At 32.3% G+C, this 24848-nt stretch overlaps 2 protein-coding genes across 2 annotated transcripts; one reads left to right on the top strand and one right to left on the bottom strand.

Annotated features, from left to right (window-relative positions):
• Window positions 1-9882: 9882 nt before the first annotated feature.
• On the bottom strand, window positions 9883-11460 carry LOC108327831 (40S ribosomal protein S20-2). The gene is made up of 3 exons (XM_017561549.2): window positions 11180-11460; window positions 10987-11100; window positions 9883-10209 (listed from the first exon to the last, which is right to left on the bottom strand). The coding sequence occupies exons 1-3, from the start codon at window positions 11286-11288 to the stop codon at window positions 10067-10069; spliced, it is 366 nt and encodes a 121-aa protein (XP_017417038.1). The 5' UTR covers window positions 11289-11460; the 3' UTR covers window positions 9883-10066.
• Window positions 11461-13970: 2510 nt separating this feature from the next.
• LOC108327392 (probable starch synthase 4, chloroplastic/amyloplastic) lies at window positions 13971-18402 on the top strand. The gene is made up of 9 exons (XM_017561100.2): window positions 13971-13995; window positions 14061-14139; window positions 14256-14343; window positions 14437-14512; window positions 14585-14769; window positions 14849-15043; window positions 15829-16060; window positions 16276-16346; window positions 18259-18402. The coding sequence occupies exons 1-9, from the start codon at window positions 13971-13973 to the stop codon at window positions 18400-18402; spliced, it is 1095 nt and encodes a 364-aa protein (XP_017416589.2).
• Window positions 18403-24848: the final 6446 nt, after the last annotated feature.

Below are 24848 nucleotides of genomic sequence, written 5' to 3'. Positions count from 1 at the left end.
TTCGTTATTGTTCTTCTATGTATTTCATATGTATATTAAATTAACAATGTTCGATGAATGAGGTGTAACTGATGACTGTTTGAAATGCAATTTTTGGGACTAAAAACCAGTCTTGTAATCGATTACAAATAAGATGTAATCGATTACACGTGGATGGTCAGTCCACATAACTACCTACCACATAACTATTTCGCCCACATGCCCCACTTTAGTAATCGTGTACTTAACTAACCACTGACGATGTTGGTCAAATACCTTTCCAACATTATTTGGTCTCTCAAAACCCTAAAAATATTGCAATGGTTGATCGTGCAAGCAAGAAACAAAAGGCATCTTCTCCCTGTGGTGGATGTCGTCGCTGCCACAATCCAACATCATCCCCACCATCATCCCCTTCAACGCCTAACAATGAACTCTTCTCGTTGGATGAACAATATGAGAAATTTGAACTACATTTTTTCAATCGTGAAATATTGGAAAGCGAATATCTCGAAGACGGTTACTTTGAAGGAAGAAACTTTCAATTCTATGACATATTGGCCGAGGCTGGGCTCACTGAGTTTGTGTCTTTAAGAAGACATTACTACCCAGAATTAGTCAAAGTGTTCTACAACAACATGTGCATTTCGGATATCGGGGTTATTCGAAGTGAAGTAAAAGGTGTCAAAATCAGACTAAGCCCTAATCTTTTTCATGAACTGACAACGCTCCCAACTGATGGTGTTCGTTATGAAGGAGGTGTTGTCGATGAGTGGAAAGAGCAATACGATTATGTAACTGCAAGGCAACTCGTCTGTAGAGATGCAGACATACAATACAGAATACTGGCGGGGCAAATGAAGGTTCAACCAAGGATACTTCGTTACGTTCTTACTCGAGTATTAATTCCTCGTGCAACCAATATTGGTCAGGCATCAGAAGAGGATATTATGCTACTATGGGCCTTTTTCAATTCCATACACATTAACTGGGGACATCTTATTAAATACAGGATGAAAAGAGCATTAAAGGACAAGGCGAAGTTTCCATATCCTCATTTGATAACCATCTTCATCGAACACTTTCAAGTGCCTATTGACACTGATCCTATTATAGAAATTAAGTTTAAGCAAAAAATGGAATATGAAGTTGTAGCCTCATTTGGTTATGTGCAAAATGATGATGGAGAATGGGTTCCCAAAGACAACGCCCCCCCTCCCCCAAAGAACAGCATCAAGACCGACAACACGAGGATAATGAACAAGGCAGTTCTTCTACAACACTAAATGATGTCATCAACCGCATAGAACAACTTCAGACCTTCATTGGTACAAGATTTGATGCCTTGGAAACACGATTTGGAAACATGGACAAGGTCATGGCTTCAAGGTTTGACGCGTTGCAATCGCGAGTGGGGAACATTAAAGAACAACTGTAGCACATGCAAACCGGCTTTCATAACGAACCTCGTACTTAAAAATGCTTGTTTAGGCTTTATTTTGTTCATTACAAACAACCATGTATTACAATTCCTACTTCCGTAATTTAATGTTTTTAATTAATGAACTGCTTTACTGTGTTCGTACTTCCTTAATTTTCGTCACCAAACATGACTTTCCACCCTCTACAGCCACTTAAACCCAAAGATTAACTCAATAGCACTGGACTTGTGTCTTAAACTAACAAATTTTGGCACTGGTGACCCAGGTCACCACAGCTGACTCCTTCACTTCAAATTTATGTACAAAACACTGAATTCTCTCGCGTAATCCTTTACCAAGCCCCTGTAAACGATTACCACAGTGTTTTTTCAACACTAGAACCCAACACTTGCCCAACTTAGTCACCTTACAAGCAATGATTATTTACCCACATCATGGGGTCACCAAACAATTACCACAGTGTGTTTTTAACCACAACTTCTGCTAACTTCAACATTTCACAAACAAAGTTTCATTCATCCATCACAATACGCCCAATTTATTCATTAACATTCCAAACAAAACCTGAAATCACAATGACAAATTTGAAGGAAATAACAATGCAATTCAAAATAACAATATGTAACGTAACCAAATATTCATATTTTATATTATTCAATTAAATAGGATACATTAACCAGTGTTTTGTTCATTTATGTACAATGTTCATTTACTTTCCTTTAATGAACTCAATACACATATCACTCATTTTTAATTCTAAGCATTACAGTTCCAGTGTATGAAGTCCTAAGTGCTCTGCCCTTGTAACGCTTCCGTGATCCAACCTTGACATACGTCTTCAAAGGTGGTTGGTTTGTGTCAATGCCATTAGGGGATACAAAACCAGTGTTGATGGATGGTTCTATACGAGGCGCACTTTCTCCACCGTGATCTTTAGTTTTTCTTCTTGCCTTTTCTTCAGCCAATTGTGCCTCCAGACCAGCAACACTCCTTTTAATTTCTTCAATCACAAATTCTTAGTCCTCTAAGGCACACATAAAACTTTCTCTTCGTTTTCTTTTTTGTATCTTTTTTGGTGTTGGTTAGGCATCCTTTTTTTTGTGTTGGTTTGTATTCCTTCTTATCCTTGGTTGAAGCACCAACATAAACATCATCAAGAACCTAAAATTTAACCATATATATCATACTATACAATTTTGTCAATATACCAAAACATGAAAAACTCAAACAACAAAACACATACCACACCCGTCTCCATAACCCGTTTTACGAAGTTGTCTCCCACATTTATATTCATCCAATGCAATATTCTCGGAAATTTTTCAATTGGACCTTCGGGTGGAATGAAATGCTCAAAAAACCATACCTAAAAAAATAATTCATCTTCACATTTAGTAAAAAACAAAATGCACACCACAATAAACAAACAATTTACATTTTAAATCAATAAATAATAATTACCTGCAGCATGTAAACACAACCATCCACGTAAATGTTCGTTGTACCTTTTCCTTTCTTCAAAGCTTCTGAAGCTTTGCACAAATTACGTAACAAAAAATGATAAACTAGACTACCGCAACAATAACTACCTAAACCACTTAAATTGTCAACAATTTTAAACATTACGGGAAACACTCTTTCGCTACGTTTTGGAAATAAAATCTCACATATCTCTACCAATATGTAAAGGCTACAAAAATGAGAACAAGGTATCATTTTCTTGTGTTTTCGCATTAAAAATTTGTATATCAAATTCAAATCTTTTGTTCCTTTACCTATGTATTTCACACATGTACTACTTCTCATTTTGTCCTTTAAGTTAATATTTTCACCATCAGTGTTCAACCCCAATCCTAAATAAAAATCATTTTCATTGATATTCACAACTTTATTTCCAAGTAAAAAACCACTACTGGAATCGTCCCACTTAACCAATAACTCACTCTATATATTCCTACCTAGTTTAACATTAACATCCAAATCTAAAAACCACCCAAATGAGTCTTCACAATCACTGACCGATGCTCGTCTGTCAAGCATTCGTTCAAAGTACATATATACTTTGTCGAATATGAGTGACGAATGGTCAACTGCATCAACCAAAATAAAATAAGAAAAACAACAAAACACAATAACCAAAACAACATAATCCCAAACCCAAACCCAAACCGAAAACGCATCGAACGAAATAGAAGCAGAAAGCATTTACCTTGGTCGACGGCCCATGCTCACGGGACAGAGACAGAGACAGAGAACCTTGGTCGACAACCTCCAAGAAAAAAACCACCTTCACGAAAATGGAGGGAGAGACAGAGAACCAACAGCGAGAACGCCAAATGAAGAGCGACGGATAACAACGGCAAAAAGACACAACGTTCATTTCGAATGAAACAGGACAGGAGTATTTTTGGAAGCTTAATTTAAACAAACCCTACTCAGTTTAAACTCTGCGTTTTTTAAAAATAAAAATATTCAAATTCGTCCAATCCAAAAGTGACGCATGGTGTTGTCAAAATAGTGTTAAAGAAACGTTGTTAAAATAGCGGGATCCTTTACCAAATGCTTAAATATGTTTATTTTTCCACTATTGATTAAAATTGTTTTTGTTTTCTTTAAAATATATAATAATTTTGTTTTTACATTATATAAAAGAATTTAATATATATTAAGTAGCTATCACTGTCCTCTCATTTCCAACTCTCTCTTTATTGTAACTCTTTACTTGAATCCGACCTTGACTTCACCTCTCCTCCTCACTTTTCGCTTTCACTTCTTCACTTTCGCTTTCACTTCTTCACTTTGTTCATCCACATGGTTCGAGACCCACTTCCCACATCATCATCGAGGGGGCCTGTGGGAGAGGATTGAGGGTGATAGTATGAGGGGACAGTAAGAATGGGATTTTGAAGTTACAAAGAAGGGTTAACGACATTGATGAATTTGAAGGACAAACTTAGGGCCTCCCTTGAATAGAGGACCTAAGAATTCCCCATCACAGTGAAGAGAAGGGAGAGAGAGATGTAAGGAGAAGAGGAGACTCTAACGTCGTTAACTTTGGAGAACATTTTACATTCCTTATAAAGTGTAACATTAACACTGGTACATACTTTGAAACAGAGTCCAAATATAATTTATAGATAAAAAAAACATATTTAATTCAACTTCCAAATCCTATGAAGACCTTATGTCTAGCCAAGCCAAGTGTCTCTCTTCTCCTATGCTATTTGTAAAAGCTTGGAAAATTAAAAACAACAACTTAAAAGATTTATTTCATTTAAGAGATAATCCAAGAGATAAAATAGTTCATTAAGATATATGTAAATATATTTTGTTATTGTATTTTAGGTAAACATATATTTAGTTTATAATTAGTTTCTTAAATATATGTAAAAGAATATTTTCTTTTATTGATCTCATTTATTGACTTAGAATAAATACAATAATCTTAGGAACTAATTAGGTAACAAAAAAATATAAAACATATATTTAGAAAACTAATTATAAACTAAATATATCTTTATCTAAAATACAATATCAAAATATATTTACATATATCTTAACATGTTGATCATTTAATTTAAAAATATTTATTTTATTTAAGAGATTTTCCAAGAGATAAATTGGTTTATTAATTATTTAATTTAAAAAATTAATTTCATTTAAAAAGATTTTGTAAAAGATTTGGTGACAAGTTGGGGTGGTGGTGGAGCATTTAAATCAAAGCATGCAATAGTATAATGGAAACGTGAGCGATATTTGAAGGTAAGGAGGAAAATGAGAGTGAAAGTTGAAGAAGTTTAATTGAAACTAGAGTATCTAGGGAATGGAATGGAAGCTAACCATTTAATTTGATTTTTATGTGTTGTGATGATTGCTTGATTCAATAATATATTATGCTTGTGATGCGTTAAGATGAGTAGAATTTTTCGTAGCTTGGTTGAACCGATTGGTTGATGTTGTAAGGAAAAATAGCTATTTAATTTGATTGTTATGTGTTGTGATGATTGTTTGATTTAATGATATACTATGCTTATCATAAGGTAAGACAAGTAGAATTGCTAGTAATTTTGTTGAATTGATTGGTTGATATCGTAGTGAAGTTAACTAGTTTTTTCATTGTTGCGTATGTGATTTGTGTTGAGGTTCTTTCATATGATAAAATGCAAGTGCGATTGGTATATTTTGTGATAAACTGTGATGTGTTACTATCATATGTTGAAGTTGCATATGATTATGTGAAAGAAAAATTAAAGTTTTAGAACTTTGTTTGTTAATAAAGTGGTAGGGTTGACCGTGTATTAAAGGAAGAGTATTTTATGATTTATAACTATGTTGATTTCATCATGGAGTACTTTTATACGTTTAGGTGTTTAAGGGAGATTATGAGTATTAATTAGAGTGAGAGGGATTAATTGAATTATTATTTTAAGATAATGTGTATGTCACTGGTTTATGTGTCAAAAAAATTATGTCAACTTTGGTATTATTTGGTTTAATGTGTATGTGAGATATGATTATATGAATGATGTGTTGTGTTTTTAAATTTTAGGTGATGAGTTTTTATGTTAGTTTACCTTTATGTGGTGTGTTTTTGTTTAACTACAATGATCATTATTTATCACGAAAACTTACGATAGTATAAGTGTTAATAAAGATGTATGGTGATAAAAACAGTTTTTTTAATTATTTTTGGTTAAAAATGTTCTTTTCATTTTTTAATATTTTTATTAAGGTAATAATTTTATATTTTTTTAACAGCACTACATGTACTTTTCTGGGTATTTGATAGAAAATTTTCATTTAATATTGTTAGATATATTTAATGGAGAAGCATAACATAGGGTTACAGTCTCAGTCACTTGTGAGTTTGTTTGATTTAAACAATTGCTTAGAGAGTTACAATTTGAAGATGTCACTCAAATGATATTTATATGTGACAATCAGGCTCCTCTTTATATTAGTTTTAATTTTGTCTCCAAACACATTAAGATTGATTGTCATTTCATTCGAGAGAAGATTGTATCTAAAGATATCAAGATTTAGTTCCTCAATTCAATTAATCAATTAGCAGATATTTTCACTAAGTCTTTATGAAGACCGATAATTAATTATATTTATAATAAGTTTTGTACATATAATTTGTATGCACCAGCTTGATAAAGTGTTAAATATATTATCTTTATTTTATATTTATCTTTTATCTTTAATTAATTTATTTTTATTTCTTATTTATGTTTTCGACTTAGCACATCTTAATAACTTTATTGGATATTCAATACAAGATATTAATCCATATATAATTTTTTATTATATTAATATAATTGCTATGTTTTCTATATTAAGTGTTGGATAATATGAATTTTAAAATGATCCTAACAGACACATTTTAGGGTATGATTGTAATATCCATAAATTAGGGCAAGGAAGGATAAAGTTAAAAAATCATCGTCACATCATAAGTAAATTAGTAAAACTAACTTCTACTATTTATAATTTTTATTTAAATTTAGTATAATATAAACAAAATATTATAAATGTTCAATAAAACTAAAACTAAATATAATTACTCTATTTTAAAATAAAAGATTTTTAGGCGGTACCTCTCTGATTAATAAATATTTAATTAATAAAAAATACATAAAATAGTGAATGAGTCTACTTTTTGGATTAAAATTACGTATGCCTATTTTTTTTTGTCCTTTTTTTTTCTTTTCTCTTTTCTTTTTCTCTGTTTTTCTCAGTTCCTCTCACCGTTAACATAAATTTTGTTTGAATCAATTTCCCTAAACTATTTGTTTCACTTTCAATTTCTTATATTGTATTTCTTTATCGCTAATGGTCAGTATTACTCTTATTTTTTCAACATTTACTTTATGTTAATTTTTATATTGTATTTTCTCTTATTTATTTTTCTCAAAAGACACAATCGGGATCGAAGAACGGTTGATTGGTATTTTATTATTGATTTAATTGTTCGTATGGTTCCATTTTTAGAGTAGTGTGTTTATTTTATCTCCCTTTTAAAACAGTGTTAATTTCGTTTATAATCACATTAATGTGTATCAATTAAGTTTATTTAGTTAATTTTTATGGTGTTAATTGTGTGGTGATGGTGATGTGGCAAAACACATTTGTAACGTGTAACTCATAAGGACTTTCTAATGTGAAAATTTGGGATTAGGGTTTAGAAAAAAATTATCGATTTTGGAATGAGTCAGGGCTCCTCCACCACCAAATTAGCGTCAGAGCAAAACGGGAGTCTTCGAAGCCTATTACTCGTGATCCCCAACAATGCCTCTCTACCTTTGACATGGGTTCCCCGTTTACGTCGAACTGGATTGAAATGTTGCATTTTTTTCGAAGAGGGTGAACCTTCATGATGTTGTTTTTGCTACCATGGAACACCGCAAATAATTGAGTCACCAAGATTAATACTGCGATGATGAAGAAGACGATCTGAGACACATTTTTTTATACCGTGATATTTGTGTCCTTCTTCCTTCTTCCCCTTCCTTTTCTTGGGTGAAGACATTGAAAACCCTAACCCAATTTTGGAGAAGTAGGTATTTTTCTTGATGCACACTTTATGTAAGGTAGTTATTTGATTTTACATTGGCACAGGTTTTGATTATCTTGGATGAGAAACATTCTTGAAAAATTTGAACTTAATGCTTGTTCACTTTACCCTTTGAAGTTAAATTTGGATATCCATGTGTGTGTATAGGAATGCATTTCAATGTAGAATTTGCTCATTATTATTGTTATTAAGATATATTTTCCCTTTTGTGGAGAAAATGTGGAAAGAATGAGATGTCGCGAAGAATTGAGTGTGTAAAGATAAAAAAAGATGATGATTTGAATTTAATGTTACTCTTTTGTCCTTTTCCTTCTTTTAATTTACTTTATTTTTATATGTTACAAATGTGTTTTGCCACATCATTACACTCTTTTTCCATAAAAACACACTGTTTTATCACACTACATTGATAAAATGAGCTTGATTAATGCAATTAACACAATTGTAAACAAAATTGACATTTTTTTTAGATACGAAAACCAAATAGACACACTACCCTCAATGAGAACTACCCAAACAATTAAACTTTTATTATTTATGTCAATGTTATTACAATAAAGATAAATGAGACCATATATATATATATATATATATATATATATATATATATATATATATATGGATGAAAAATTAATATTTACATAAAATAGAAAATAATAAAATTATATAAAAATCAATTTGTACCGTTTTAGTTTATTCCTACAAAAATCATGCAAAATAAAATAATATCGCAAGTCTACTCTAAGCCTTTCTCTTTTTACAATCTTTAGAATTTTTTGTGGATGATGACAAATAAATTGTCATTAACATAAAAATATACTAAAATAATTTTAATGATAACTATAAATACTCACGTTCTCGTTAAAAAAATATATTAACATTATTACCTAATGTTATCTGTTAGGAAAAGTAATCTTCAACAATTATATCGCACGTATCTTTAATTTTCAATTTAAATAATTTATTCGTGATATTAAAATCATACTCAATTTTTAAACAGAAAAATTACTGACTACAAATTAAATCATTTGATATTTTCGTTTACACTAAAATCATATTCATTACCCATTAGCAATTATTTAATAATGAAACAGATAAATACAACTAATATCCCATTTTTAATAGTTTAACACAATATTTTCCCAAATAAATGCAAACTATATAAAGCTTAAAATTTAGTCCAAATTTACCTATGATAAATAGGAATTATGATTAAACAAACACCTTAAGAATATGCAGCATCTTAAGAAAAAAACACCCTAAAATGGTTATTATCTAAGGAATTATTTTATTATAACGAATACAAGTTAAATTAGTCTTCCGAAAGAATAAGCAATCCACAAATTTTGTATTAGGTTCGCTTCTTCAATGTTTTTCATATTTATATTCTCTAAACTTAAATAACAAAAATGATGACTTACTTTTCATTAAAAAATAACATTCCTACTATATCTACCAAAACTTACAAGGTCTTAAACGTGGATTCCTACTATAGAAAATAAAACACTACCAAAACATTAATTTTATAATCTAAACATTATTGTCAATCAAATTTATTCTGAAATAAAACTGTCCAACCATAAAGCAAAAACAGTTCAACGTGAAGGTCAATTCAACCTCAAGGTTGCAGAGCACATTTGCTTCATCAAGAATCCACGTTTATATAAGAAATTCTAGTAAAAAACAACTATTAGTTACTTCAAAGATCCATGTCAGTAGCAATGTGTATGTGTTAGCCTAATGCAAACAATGCACTAATGTCCTCTTTGGAGGTATAATTCATCCTATTCAAACAGTTCTTTGATGTAATGTACCATTTTGGCATCTTGTCTGGTTTCTACTCCGAAGAGTGCAAACCAGATATAATAACTTGAGATTTGTGATGCTATCAAAATAAATATATGCAAAATTCTAGAATGTATAAAGATAACATTTCTCAGGTATTCATCACTGTCTGCAACCGTAAAACTCGAGAAAATAAATCAATTCAGTCCAGCAATCAAAACTTACAAAATATAAAGAGTGAAGAAAAAACTAGGAAGCATAACTGTTAAAATTTGGATCAAGATCAAGCATCTGCAATGGTCACCTCAACCTCCACACCAGGTTCAATCGTGATAGAGGTAATTTGCTTAACTACATCTGGGGAACTGTAGAGGTCAATGACTCTCTTGTGCACACGAAGTTCAAATCTGTCCCATGTGTTGGTACCTAAAACCAAGAAGCAGTTTTATGAACACAAGGCTTGATAACATCATTCCTTATACAACAAAGGACATTCAGAAAGTGTAAAGACAGAACAGAATACTTCAAAAATGAAGTCAGCAAGTTGAGTGACTCCACAATATTATCATTCCATAACATATGAAAGCCACGAATACGTGCATTCAGTGTAAGATAGCAAAGCCAACAATTATCAAGCTTTCAACCCAGATAGAACCTATCTATGTTTCAGGCAGTAAGAATGATAATGCTCACAATTCACATATAAGATCAACAGAAGGAAAAAAAATGACAAAAGGGCCAATCTCGCACGCCATACGCATAAGACAATCAATTAATAAGACAGTCAATTAATATCATGTAGAATAAAATTCACAATTTGCTGAAGATCTCTCTGACTAAGTGGCACTTATCATTCACTGAAAGGAATTAAGAAAAAACAGATATAAAGTGACGAGTTTCCCTGCAATTCAACTACTCAGAATGAAAATTGAAAAAAAAAAGTGCTTTTTTTAACATCCCACTTCATCTTTCTTAAAATCAAAGCCAATGAACAGCCCCTCCTAATTCATGTTTATAAACAAGATATAACTGTCTTCCTTTTTTTCTTCAAACCCTTCCTTTTTTTCTTCAAACCCATCTCCACAAATTTCCACCTAGCACATTTTGGACATTCCAAACTAAATTACAGCAAAACCCAAAAAGAAGAGATAAGTCTTGAATCACTATAAGGGGCTGTAACAAGTGAGGAAAGTGGGAAAATACCTTCACCACAAGGAGATTTCCTGGTAGTTATGTGAAGAACCTTAGTGGGCATCCTAACAGGTCCCTTGACCCTGAGGCGTTTGTCCTTTGCACCGCGAACAAGGTCCCCACAAACTAAAAAACAGTGAAACCAAGTTAAAGCATAAGGCCAATGATAGAAAGAATAGAGCGTGAAAAGGAGAAGAAGAAATACCCTTCTCGAGGTTTTTGACATGCTTGGAAGAAAGGGTGATCCTTATCTTGTGGATCTGTTCCTGGGATTCCTCAAAGCCTGGTTTGGTGGGCTTCATCGCGTACGCCATTGTTCACAGCCACGGAGAGGAAAGGAAGAAGAGGTAGCCGCTGCCTGTGAAAATGAGAGAGACGAAGGAATTGTAAACCTAGACAGGGTTTTTAGGGCAAAAAATTAGTCCAACCCTGTGAAAGCTTGCGGCAATTTTTGCAAACTAGTCCCTACGAATCATACTATTCCTTTCCACAAGCTCTTTGAGTTTATTTTAGACAAATAATATTTTTATTTTAATAAAAATATTTGTGAGATTTTCTATTTCTATTTTACATACGCCTCAGTAAATATATTATAAATTAGATAAAGGAAATATAAATGATAAAATAATAAGTTAATAATATTTTAAAATTTAAAATGATAATTAAATTAAAAAATATATCTTTTAAAAATCCTAGAGATAAAGAGAATGAAAGGAGTAGTACTCAATTTTGTTCACTCATTGAATAAATAAAGTCACCCTCTCTCGTATCGAATGGTCAATAATTTATAAAATATGCTCTACAACAATAATACAATAATACGTTCATTAATAATGATTCAAATAATTAAAATATTTTAAACCTTTTAAAAAATAATTCAGAGAAGCTTTAATTTGATTACAACTAATTTAAATTATTATATAATCCAATTAATTTTTTTAAACCACTTTTAAAGTTCAATTCATTTTTAAAATAGTTTACTTCAATTAATGTATTTCACATTTTACTCCTCTTAAATATATAAGTGTTTGTTAAAGTTGGTTGAATGGCAATCCTACTTCAATTGTTGTTATGATTCAATCTTGTTCTTCTTATTGGTGGTTGGACATAAATCATCTTTAGTTATTGAATTTGAAAAAATGTGCAGAGTTAGCTCTTATAGATTTATGTGTGCAGATTTTGTGTATATTTTGTACAAAAATTCAAGACCTATTAGACTCATGAAATTCTATGTTTATTTCCAATGTTATTTTCAAAAGTTATCTTTAAGATTATTTCATGAAAGAAAATTCTTTTAAATTTATTGTAGAATAAAATTTTAATCAATAACCTTGTGTAATAAAAAATACATATCAACCTTTGTAGGTTCTTTAATGTGTTGGACAAAAAATAGAGACATACGTCCTCCATATGAAACCATTAGACAAGTTCATCAAATCAAATGATATCACTAAACGAATCACCTTAACTATACAATTTGTCCTTTATCTTTTTCTCTTATTTTTCTTTAAGAACACTTTATTTTCTTTGTTATGCTTACAACCTTAGCTTCATCTCGATCACTGGAAAATTTCCAAAGTCATGATCTATAAGGCTATTGAGCATTAAGTGACAGTGTTAAGATACAACGAGATATGCACTTAAGGATTTTCGAAAGCATTTATAAACATAACAAAAGTTAACACAAATCAAAACTTGTTTTTATATTGGTTCACTTCAACCGAGATATGCCCAATTTTTCTTTAAATACTCTTAAAGGGTCTCACTATCTTAAAAAAAGATACAACGAGTTTCACCGCTCCTGGTTTTACAATGAGTATAACCACTCCTGGTATAAAATAGTCTAACTAACTATAACATTTAACTCTCCCTGAGTTAAATAAGCAAGTGTTTTAAATAATTTCTGATTATCCAAAAATAACAAAGTGGTTTTAAAAATAAGTACAGATAAAATCTCTCTTAGAGAAGATATTGAACAATACAAAGTATATCTAGAAATTTTGTTATAAAGAATTTTCTTTTTCAAAGATCTAGATGATGCAAAAGTAAGATAATTTTGGCAGCATGATAATATATGCAGTTAGTTCACATTGTTCTTCTCTTCATGCAATCTTCTTTATATAGGCATTTTCAAGAAAGATTTGTTACATAAAAGCATTCACTACAAGAAAATGATTAATTACCGAAGGTATATTTCCGACGGCCTTTTGGCCTTCGATAAAGTTGATTTTACCGAAGGACTTTAACCTTCGATATTGGTATAGTGATTTTACCGAAAGAATGTGGCCGTCGGTGTAAGGTTCGACTTATGAAATTAGAATTTGAGATTTTTCTCTCCCATTCTCCCAAATTTTGTCTTCCTTAAAACTCTCCCGCACTCCCTCGCCTACCTCCCGCGCCACCCAGAGCCGCCTCCGTTCCTACCACCTCATCGTTCGGCTCCGCCGACCGCACCGTGGACTCTGCCGACCGCGCCGTCGACTCCGCCCTTGCCGCTGACCTCGGCCTTCGCCTCGTCCACGTCGACACCTCGCGCACCGAGGAGATCGCAGACACCGTCATGGGGCTCTTCCTCGGCCTCCTCCGCCGCATGCACCTCCTCCCGCCACGCGCTCTCCGCCTCCGGCTGGCTCGGCTTCGTCCAGCCTCTCTGCCGTGGGATGCGCCGCTGTCGCGGCCTTGTTCTCAGCATCGTCGGAATCTCCGCGTCGGCTAGGTCTTTGGCCACTTGCAGTTTGGCCTTCAAAACGAGCGTGCTCTATTTTGATACTCAAGCAATACGTATTTTTAGTCTTTCCTTCATTGAGTGAAGATCCCTTCTTCAGTTGAAATTAAAATAGTAATCGATGTATCAATGCTTTAATTTTGTGATCCACTTGTTGTTTGAGAGACTTGATTCTTAATTGATATTGTAGCATTTGTTTCATGATTCTGAAGCATTTTTTGTTTTTGTGGCACTGTAACTGGTGTGTAACAGTTTGGATTTTATGATTAGCATGTGCGTTAACACTATTGAAACTGGTGTGTAACATAATGAATTCAGTTTTTGATAGAATTAGAATAACATGTATGGATTTGTTGTTCAGTCCGTGCAAACAAGCATTTTTGTTACTGGAATAGTGTAGCGACCATTGATGTTGATATGGTGTCTATTGCTTATTCACTGTAAACTACTGACTTGCTATTTATTTAATTTTATATTATGTAGTTAATTTGCTTTATAAGTGAACTATTGTCATATACTGTCATGTGTTGGTAAGTCATATGTATGATTTGTGTAGACCTGCACTGCAAAAGAAAGGACACCTTGTTGAAATTGTGCTTCCCAAATATCATTGTAAGCAATATGATCGTGTCTACAACTTACGGGTATGCCATTTCATTAAGAAAATAATTGAACGTGTTGATAGTCTTAGTAGTTGGTATCCTGCACTACTTGAAATAATGTGATTATTCATTCAGGCTTTGAGCGTGGAGATAGAATCATACTTTGATCACCAATTATACAAAAGTAAAATCTGGGTTGGCAGTGTTGTAGGTATTTTATTAGATATTTTCGTTTTAATTGATTGTCTTTTACTGGTTCAGTAACTTCACTTTGACTGTGCAGGTCTTCCTGTTTATTTTATTGAGCCCCAGCATCCTTCTAAGTTCTTTTGGAGAGGAAAATTTTATGGCGAGCATGATGATTTCAGACGATTTTCATTTTTTAGCCGTGCTGCTCTTGAGTTTCTTCTACAAGCTGGCAAGAAGCCAAATATCATTCATTGCCATGATTGGCAGACAGCATTTATTGTATGAGCTGTATAGTTCTTTCTAGCATATTTTTGCTCTTTCAGTTACTAATAGTATGGCATATCTGTTTCTTTGCTAGGCTCCTCTGTACTGGGAGATATTTGTACATAAAGGATTAAATTCAGCTAGGATATGCTTTACATGCCACAACTTTGAGTATCAGGGGACTGCAGCAGCTTCAGAGTTAGACTCATGTGGTCTTGTTAGCCAGAATCTAAACCAATCAGATAAAATGCAGGACAACTCAGCACGGGATAGAGTTAATTCTGTCAAGGTAAGGTCATAAAATATTACTGATCATATTATATATCTTCAATAAATATAGGTAATAGAGATTTTCCTTTCATGATCTTGGTGGGATTGTTTTCTCAAACATTGTGACAACAGTTTCACCTACTTATGGCCAAGAAGTGAGAACTGCAGAGGTATGGTTTATTTCTTGTTCTAGTGCAGTATGTATTTTCTAGTTGTACCAAAATATCTTTTGTCTTTAATTAATTAATATAAATAATAAGGCAACAACACATGTTGGCACAAACATATAGATGTCTCCACGTAATGTTTTTCAAGGGAGTTGGTTCTTGACCATGACATATTGAGTCTTTAGAATTTGATTTTGCAACTTCTGCGTCTCAAATCAACTTTAGAATTTGATTTGGGGAGATTTTATTTTGTTCATTTTTCAAGCCCAAGTAGCTTTCAAGTGCAGGTGTGCTCCACCTAACAACTTAAGCTTTCTGTAAATTTTGTTCTCAACAAGAATAAAAAGGGCTATGCTACTAATAATAATGTAGGATTCTAGCCTATGTCTTTGTATCATCATTTGGAATTTGTTATTATTACCTGTCTAACAGAGGGGAACTTAGTTAGCTGATCCAATTTGCAAATTGGCATGGTTTGGAAATTATTTGCATTTAATTTTACGAGGATTTTTCTGTTTTTCTATATATTAAGAAAACGATAGAGAGACATACAATTCATTCTCAACGTTATTTAACTTTAAACTAGTGCTCTTCCTAATTTTTCAGTCTTAAAAAAGTTGTTCCAATAAAAATGCAGGGAGGACATGGTCTCCATTCAACACTCTCTTCCCACTCCAGAAAGTTCATTGGCATTCTTAATGGTATTGATACTGATGCATGGAATCCTGCCACTGATGAATTTCTTCCAGTCCAGTACAATGCAACTGATCTGCACGGGAAAGTAGAGAATAAGCAAGCCTTGAGAAGGAAACTAGGTCTTTCATCTGCAGATATTAGGAGGCCATTGGTAATTGGTAGAATATTAAATGGTAGTTGGTAGAATATTAAATGTTTTACTGGAAGGTACTAGAAGTTGTTATAGGTTTTTAGAAGATTATAGAGATCTCTTTGTAATTATTACTGTAGGGTTAAGTTCTCTATTTATAGAGACCGCTGTACTGTTTAAAATTAATCAATTTGAATAACAATCTTCTTTCAAGTTGGTACTAGAGCTCCGAACTTGTAATTGAAATTTGATATACAGGTCTGGGTTGCACAGGAAATGCCATTTCTCTGAAACCTGCTCTGCAATTTACCGAAGGCTTTTGCCCTTCGGTAAATGCCCACTGTTGGTCATTACCGAAGGCTTCTGCCCTTCGGTAAATACCCTCGTTTGGTCATTACCGAAGGCTTTTGACCCTCGGTAATTACCGAAGGCTTTTGGCCCTCGGTAATTACCGAAGGGCGAAAGCCCTCGGTAATTGTTAGCGACAAGGGATTTACCGAAGGATTTTTGGCCGTCGATAAGCCTTCGGTAAACACCCATTATCGACGGCCTGTGGCTTTTACCGAGGGCTTCTGGCCTTCGGTAATGCCCTACTTTTTTGTAGTGATTGAATTTGATGTAGGTACTGTAGCTTTTTTACAATGTTAGATGCTACTTTGCTTTTGCATAGACAATTGTGCTACTTGTACGAATTGGACAAACAAAACGCATTGAAGAAACTTTTCCTAGAATGTCTTTGTATCTCTTAACATTCTTCTTAATCAGTGTAGAACTTTTGAATAAAGCATTTGTCCTTATATGATCTGCACAAATAAAAAGAAACATCACAACAGAAAAAAAGTACTATTCATACATTTGAATTTAAAATGTTAGACGTTTTATCACAACATTTAGCATAGTCCATGTACTATAGTGTTTATGCTCGCCTGTTCACCAAATCATTTTTGTGTTTCAGATATTGTTTAAACATAGATAGTGTTTAACACGTTATCCTATATGGTCATTTTTATAAACACTATTTTGTTAAACACCTTTGTTAAACTTCAAAATAAGGGGTTCTTAGATGATCTTGTCTTAACAATCTCCTCCTCTTTTATGTTTAACAAATACTTATGCAAACCCCGAAATATGCATAAGAGATAAATTGATTATAACAACTTTATCATGCTAGTCGTGTATCTAGCCTTTTATACATTTAGTATATTAGAGAATTTATTTAGTCATTTATATAAAAGTATGTGATAGATATTCAATTTTGATCAGAGCAATTTCTATCATACTAGTCATTTATGCATATAAGATACCATAACATATAATATGTATTCAATAAAAGAATGTATGAGTGATAAATGACTTCCCATAAGTCATAAATCATTGTTCAGAGCAAATGTAAAAATACATAATTAATGTATCAAAACAAAAGAAATAATATCAAAGCAAGGAAACAAACATATAAGCATAAGAGCATACTAAAATCTCTAAGTAGCAAAATATATATAAAAAAATGTATTAAAGTATATCAAATAAGTATCAGAGAAAACAAAAAGAATAATCATTAGAGCATAAGAAAATATAAACATTAGAGCATATATAATTTTCACAAAATGAATGTACATGATATGCATGATTTAAAAAAAATAAAATCCTCTTTTCAAAATAATTTTCTCCTCCTAAACGATATTACTCCTTATTTCAAAAGGATTTCCTCCCCTTAAACAAAATAAGGTTCAACATATATTTCACTCTCCCTTATTTGATAAACATAAAAAGGGTTAGAAAAAAACCTCATTACTAGGTGATGGTGGCATTGGTTCAGTAAGTTTGGATGCGAGAAGTTGGCTTGCTAAGGAATTGAGGTTATTGATGATGGATCCAACTTCTCATCCTGTCTTCGCTCATTTGTTTCAATCATTGCAACAAGTTTTTCTTCTTGTCCTGCATTATTCTCAATAATGAGTGAAGTAATTTGGTCAAGGATAGAGGAAGTGGATATGACATTGGATAAGGCAAGAGAGTTTTCTGGTGGGAGCATGGTGAGTGGTTGAGTTTGTTGAGTGGTAGTGGTTGTTGTGGGGATGTTGGGTTGAGGTATGGGGGTAGGAGGTTTATCTTCTTATGCAACCACATTGTCGTCCATCGACATAGATACTTCTTCTAGAGAAGCGTCTTCAACCATTATAGGCATCATTAGACGAACATTATTGTCCTAATGAACTACTTCTTCAATTGCGTTCATGCCAGTTGCAACAACCACAAGATATTGTACTTCAGGGATCAGGGCATCAAGGTTGTAAGACTATTGGAGAGATATGGTCATTCTCAGAGGAACATTTGCAGGAAGCACTTGTAGGAGTCTTCTACCAAGAGCGTTTGAGTCCACAATAAAGGTGGTGTTGGAGTTATCAAAGTGATGGATATAACAAGGTTCCAAGATGATTGGACTTGGTGGAATTTCTCCTTCTCCAAACTAGTCTATTGAATGAATATTGGCGCTTGCATGGAATGGCATGGGCGCATCTATCTGATTGAATATACTTGGTTTCTAGTATAGAAACACATCAGAATCTGTATAAGTCATTGGGAGTTTAGCAGTCCAATTTTTGGTAGGATTGGACAATGTCTTGTCAACCATATGTTTCTAGACAAGTGCCTTTTATCATTTCAACCATATGTTTCTTCAGTGGCCCCAAGTCTACTAGAGGTAAATGAGGTGCATCTTAGACGATACATTTTAGCATGACTTCTCTAGACGTTATGTCTTAGATGCTTGTTCCTCTACACTATATGATACATCTGATAAACACATTGACTCAAATAATTCATTCAATGAGTTCATTCCCAGAAGCGTCCTTAGATGTATTAGTGTATCTTTCATAAGGGGTTTTGTGAATATATTAGCAAGTTGATCTTCTGTGTTTACTTTCGCAATGGGGATCGCGACGGGACAATGAATTGAAAAAAAAAATAGGTTTAAGAAAGAAGGTTTTCAGATTCGCCACCATAATTTATTTTGAAAAACCATAAAATAAGAATTGGTTATGCGTAAGGAAGGTATTAACATCGTATCGTGTCTGCCCAAAAATAATACCTTTAATTAATTGTACAAAGTTGATGTGGTTTTCCAAGATATTTAATTATTTTCTCCAAAATAATACTATAAAGAAACAAAAATATTTTTTTTATAGGTCCGACAAAGACTGACTTTCTCCTACGTATCTCTATTTATGATGGAAAATCAGGGATCACGTAGTTCTCATTAAAAAAAGTTTGTTTGATAATGTTGATATTTAGGTTTTGAAGATTTTATATTTTTTTAGTATTTTAGGAATGGTGGGAAAAAGGAAAGTAACAAGTACTATGACAATGCGAACGGTCACACAAGTACTTATATCTTTAAAGTAATATTTAAGTGTTTAGAAAAGAAAAGTTATTAAGCACTTGGACAATGCAGAGGATCACACAAGTGCTTATACCTTCAAAGTCATATTTAATTATTTAGAAATCTTTTTTATCAAGCACTAGGACGATGCGGATGATCACACGAGTGCTCATACCTTTATAAATGTAAAAGCAACTTTATCTTTTATTCTATGATTTATTATTTTTTGAAATGAGAAAATATGTAATAAGAAAATATTATATATTTTTTGGAATTGTTTATTTAATTTTTTAAAAAGGAAATTTGAAAATAGGTATCATGTGATGCGAGGGATCTAACCTATACCAAAGAAAGGAGGGAAGACCTTCTTTTTTATGATTTAAAACGAAGATATTTGTGAGTAGTAAAAATAACGCCCCTATAAGAAAATTCAAAAGTTAAGTGTAAAAGTAAAATGCGTATAATATGAAAACATAATATAATGTCCAAATCAAAAGAAAAAAAGGTGGAAGTGACATACCTCTGAAGTTTTACCATTACCTAAACTTTCGGTACTCTAACAATTTTTTCTTAGTAATTGTTGTTAGCAGAACCCGTTTTATGTGAGAACTTATTCCCCTCTATATTTTCCTCCCCTTTTTCTATGTTCCTATTATTTTTGTGTGCCTTTTTGTATCTCTTTTTTGTTTTCTATGATAGGATGTGTATTTATATACACATATTGTAATATTATTGTAATCTTGGTTTAATTGATAGGATGTGTATTTATATACACATATTGTAATATTATTATGAATTAATTGACAATAAACAAAATAGGGATTGAAATGATTTTGGTTGCAATATATTAAAAAAAACAATCAAACAAAATAATATCATTGATTATAATTATTGTTAGAAATTTTGTCAACTTTTAGGATTATATCTTTCTATTTTAAGAAGAAACTAGCACAACAAATTATAGTATAATACCAAAATATTATTTCTAATTATCATCAGGAATATTGTTTATAATTATTGACATAATATTGATTCAAATTATTACCATATTAAAAACATATCTTTATCTAGAAACCAATATTTCAAAAATATTTTTTAGTTTGTGAGGGGTATGAAGAGAGAAGATGGGGTGAAGATATGCATCAAACTCTTGGGCTCTTGGACTGAATTAAAGTTTGAAAATTATATATTTTTTAAGGATTTTTTTCTTACTTTTTTTCTTTACCCACCATTAATTATTTTTTTTATTAGTTTTTTTTTAAAAAATATTGACTTACCCGGATGAAATTGGGTGTTGACAAATGCCTCTCTTTATTTAGATTTTGTTAGATAACATGAGCTTTAGAGTTTTTATGTTATCATAATAAAAGATAAATAAAGATAAAGACACTAATTTCGTTCGGGTTTATAGAGAAGGTAAAAGATTGATCCGAGCAAAGCGTCTTGTGGTTTATCAATATGATGAGAGGCTGTAGAAATCCTGTGGATTTCGCTAATGAAGTGTGTGAACAATGTGGAAGGTGTTATCAACCCTATGGATTTTGTTGAAGAGGTGTGTAAACCTCGTGGGGGGTGCATCAACCCTATAAGTTTCGCTGAAGAGGTTTATGAATCTCGTAGAAGGTGTATCAACCTTATGGATTTCACTAAAGAGGTGAGCGAACCTCGTGGAGGGTGTATCAACCTTATGGATTTCACTGAAGAGGTGTGTGAACCTCGTGAAGGATGTATCAACCCTATGGATTTCGTTGAAGAGGTGTGTGAACCTCGTGGAAGGTGTATCAACCCTATGGATGTTGAAATTTATGATCATTTTAGTAATGTACATTTTTTTTAAATTGATCTTCATATAATTATAGATTTTCTTCTTTGTGTTTCTAAGTCATCCTTCTAAAAATGCATGGTGTGTCATGATTATGCGTGCATGATGCATGAATGTAAGGGTGGAATTCGAGTGATACCATTGTTCATTTTCTTTTTTGAAATACCTATGATGATGCATGCATGATGCTGAATGCATGAATGTATGGACCTATAATGAAAAATCTCGTTTCGATCATTACCTAGTGGAAGGATGATATGGAAAGATTGACTATGTAAGGTGCTAGATAAATTGGGTTTACAAGTGCTAGATGAAACTGGGCTTGGGGTACCAAACAAACTAGGCTTATATATGTTAGGCGAAACTAGGCTTAGGGTGCTAGATAAACTAGGTTAATAGGTGCTAGATGAAACTGGGCTTAAGGGGCCTAGACAAAACTGGGCTTGGGGCGCCAAACAAACTAGGGTTATAGGTGTCAGGCGAAACTGAACTTAGGGTGCCAGACAAAATTGGGCTTAGGGTGCCAGACAAATCTGGGCTTAAGGGTGCCAGGAAAAACTGGGTTTTGATGGGAGCCAAACAAGAATGACTTAAGAGGTCGGGTTAGTTGGGTTGTTAGGTTTTGAATCTCTAAATTTGTAGCTTCTGAAATTTCTTTGTAATAAAAAAAAGAGAAATTAATGATCATTCTTAATAAGAAGATCTTGATTTAAGGAGAAAAGATACAAGTTGTCAAAACTTTGGTAGTGACTAGGGTATCGAAACAAGAGGAAAAAGGTGTTAGAACCTTTGGGTAGGGATTAGGGTGTCGATACCCAAAACGAGAGAGAAACAAGATATTGGAAACTTGGTGTACGGATCAATGTGACGGAACCCCAGTATGTGAGAGAAAATCTGACTAACTTGAAAGAGGAAACCTTTTTGCATTTTGAATGAAAAAGATTTGGTAACCATTCATGAAAAAGAGTTCCAAATAAAGTACTTTTTTTTTATATTGACGAAGATATGTACATGATAGTTGTTTATGTTGATAATTTGTTATGATTTTTTTTGTACATGATGCAATACTATGTAACTAGGTGTTTTGAATTTTTGAAACTTTGTAATGTCTTGCATTTGATTGATTTTTTTGTTTTGTTTTGTTTTATTATTTTATTTTTGCGGAGTCAATTTTTTTCCTTTGAAATCATCAAATTCATGATGTCTTTCATTTCATTTGAAACATTGGACGACACATATTCTGAAGTCGGATATTCAAAATAATGCTTATGTGCTTGACATTTTCTTTTGAAACACTAATGTATGCATGCTTGAATTCACAAGAAAGTCAAAAGCAGTAATGTTTAAAAGGATTTAAAGGAGACTGGGATAACCACGTTGGTGTGTCATTCCTCACACACCCTTCAAAGGAGATGAAATATTTGAATATCAATGTGAAATACGACATACCAAAAAGATGTTGGTGTTTGGGAAAATGAGTATGGGGATATGAGTCCATGAATGTCAAACTTGTCCTAGTTTTTAGGCATGGATTTTGTTCAAGATAGGGAATGGGTATGGAAAAGATTTACTGAAAATGGTTATCCTAATTGGTTTGATTTTCTTTTGCATGCTTATGGCAAGTTATTAGGGATTTCCCCTCTTCCTAAGACATCATTTCTTTTTTTGGGTTTTTGTTTTCATTCATTCATCATTTTTTTTCACAACCGCATTGTTGATCATTTTGCCTGATAAAAAAATTAAGCTTTATGAAAATTTGAGCAACCATTATTCGATGTGTGTGGACTTTTATTGCGCTTGTAACATGGCTAGTGGTTGAAAGGTGTTAAAAGAAGGATGTAAAGGTCTAAATGAATTATTTTGGCTTATTTGAAACATGAGTTACCATCTAGGGATAAGTTATTCATCAAAACTTTTGGAAACCTTTCTTAAAATTTCATTGTTTTCTTATCATCACTTCATGTTTTTTTTTTAATTTTATTTTCTTGATGCATTGTGCTTGAGAATGTTTTTAAAAAAAGAATTACTGTGGGTAGTGTTATTGTTTGTTAAGGCCAATATCTTTTTTTGGGAAGACTGGAGGATGAGTGTTTTCAAGCAATATATCTTAACAGAAAATGCTATCAGTTATTTAAAATATTTGACCACAAAAGGCATGACAATTGTAGAAAAAGTGATGCCTTGTATCTCAATCAAGAGGAGAGGTGAATTAGTTAGCCCTTTAAAAAAAATTTCTTTCAAAAGTTTTCAAAATCTTTGAAGTTTTCTTAGCTAGCAATCAAACAAGTATATGAACAAAAATAAAAGAGAAGGGATAGAAGGATCAACACTGAGAATTATACTAGTTTGGCCAAGCCTACATCCAGTCTTCCTTGAACAACTTTAGTTGAAGGGAACCACTATATTGATAGAGTTATACAAGCAAGAATACAGAGAAATCCCCTCTCAATGCATTCTCCTTCTCCAAATCAATATCACTTATATCATAAGATGTGAATACCTCACAGTCTCACAAACCCAGAAAGCAATCCCAACTTTTTGTAACCTTAGAGCAATTCCAACTCTAATATCCAGAACACACACGGTTCTCTTCCTGACTCACAGCAACAGGGAACACAATCCACTTGATTGTAGGTAGACACTGATTTCTCAAGAATACACCTTAAGTGTATAACATGATCAACAATGTGTAAGCACAATAATCTTGCAAGAATCTTGAAGAATTTCCTTCTAATGAATATTATTGATTCTCCAAGAAGATTAGAACTCTCCTACAATTAATTCTCAACAAACAAATTAGTTATAAAAGTGTAAGATCATTAAATCATTTTTGAAGCAGCGAGCAATGAGTCTATTTATAAATTTTTCAAACACTGGCGCAATTTAATCAATTAAGCACATAATGTAATTTGTTAAGCTTTTCCTTATGCTTTAACAGTTTTACATTTGTTTTAGATTTAACAAATTAAATGGCACATGCAATCCATTATGTAAATCATACAAGCCAACAATATTCAAATATGACCGTTATAGACAATTATGGTTTTTCAAGAAAATTATTTTCACAAGAAACACAGTTTAACCGATTAGGAATTAATGTAATCGGTTAAGTTCCATACTTAAGCAAATTTGAAAACATTTTTCATTCTAAACACTTCACTGCACTCAACAAACATATATTGACACAACAACATGTTTTAATCGATAATACAATTAATGTAATCGGTTAACACATAATTGTTTTGTCCCTGTTACACATATATTGAAATCTAAAGAAATATAACACATTATGTAAACAGTGTAATCGATTATTTCTATTAGATATACAAAGTGCAATATGTTTCAACATATGATTCATTTTCATACAATGAATGCATATATGAATGCATATACCAATCAATTCAAGCACAAACACATATATGATCAAACAATTGTTTTTTGTTTTGTTATTTGTTGTGCAAGAAACTATAAAATATATTTTTTGTTCATCATCATAAACTCATATGTGAGATTGGTTTAGCTAAACATAGTTCCCAATAATTTACTCAAAATGTGAGGTTTTCCTTTTTTTTTATGTTTTTTTTGGTGAAATGAAATGATAAAACTTTTTGAGAAATCATTTTTCCTTGT

This window comes from Vigna angularis, chromosome 2 (assembly GCF_016808095.1).
Source record: "Vigna angularis cultivar LongXiaoDou No.4 chromosome 2, ASM1680809v1, whole genome shotgun sequence".
NCBI classification, from domain to species: Eukaryota; Viridiplantae; Streptophyta; class Magnoliopsida; order Fabales; family Fabaceae; genus Vigna; species Vigna angularis.
The sequence above is the reverse complement of the archived record's forward strand: the minus strand, read 5'-3'. Positions and strand labels throughout refer to the sequence as shown.

What these genes read in the sequence shown, in the direction of transcription:
- LOC108327392 (XM_017561100.2), top strand. Translation starts at nt 13,971, where the DNA reads ATGTGCGTTAACACTATTGAAACTG. An exon ending in CTGGGTTGGCAGTGTTGTAG is followed by an intron (nt 14,513 to 14,584) that starts GTATTTTATTAG and finishes TTGACTGTGCAG; the next exon opens with GTCTTCCTGTTTATTTTATT. An exon ending in CCGAAGGCTTTTGCCCTTCG is followed by an intron (nt 16,347 to 18,258) that starts GTAAATGCCCAC and finishes CGTTCATGCCAG; the next exon opens with TTGCAACAACCACAAGATAT.
- LOC108327831 (XM_017561549.2), bottom strand. Translation starts at nt 11,288, where the DNA reads ATGGCGTACGCGATGAAGCCCACCAAACCAGGCTTTGAGGAATCCCAG. An exon ending in TGTCAAAAACCTCGAGAAGG is followed by an intron (nt 11,101 to 11,179) that starts GTATTTCTTCTT and finishes ACTGTTTTTTAG; the next exon opens with TTTGTGGGGACCTTGTTCGC. An exon ending in GAAATCTCCTTGTGGTGAAG is followed by an intron (nt 10,210 to 10,986) that starts GTATTTTCCCAC and finishes TCTTGGTTTTAG; the next exon opens with GTACCAACACATGGGACAGA.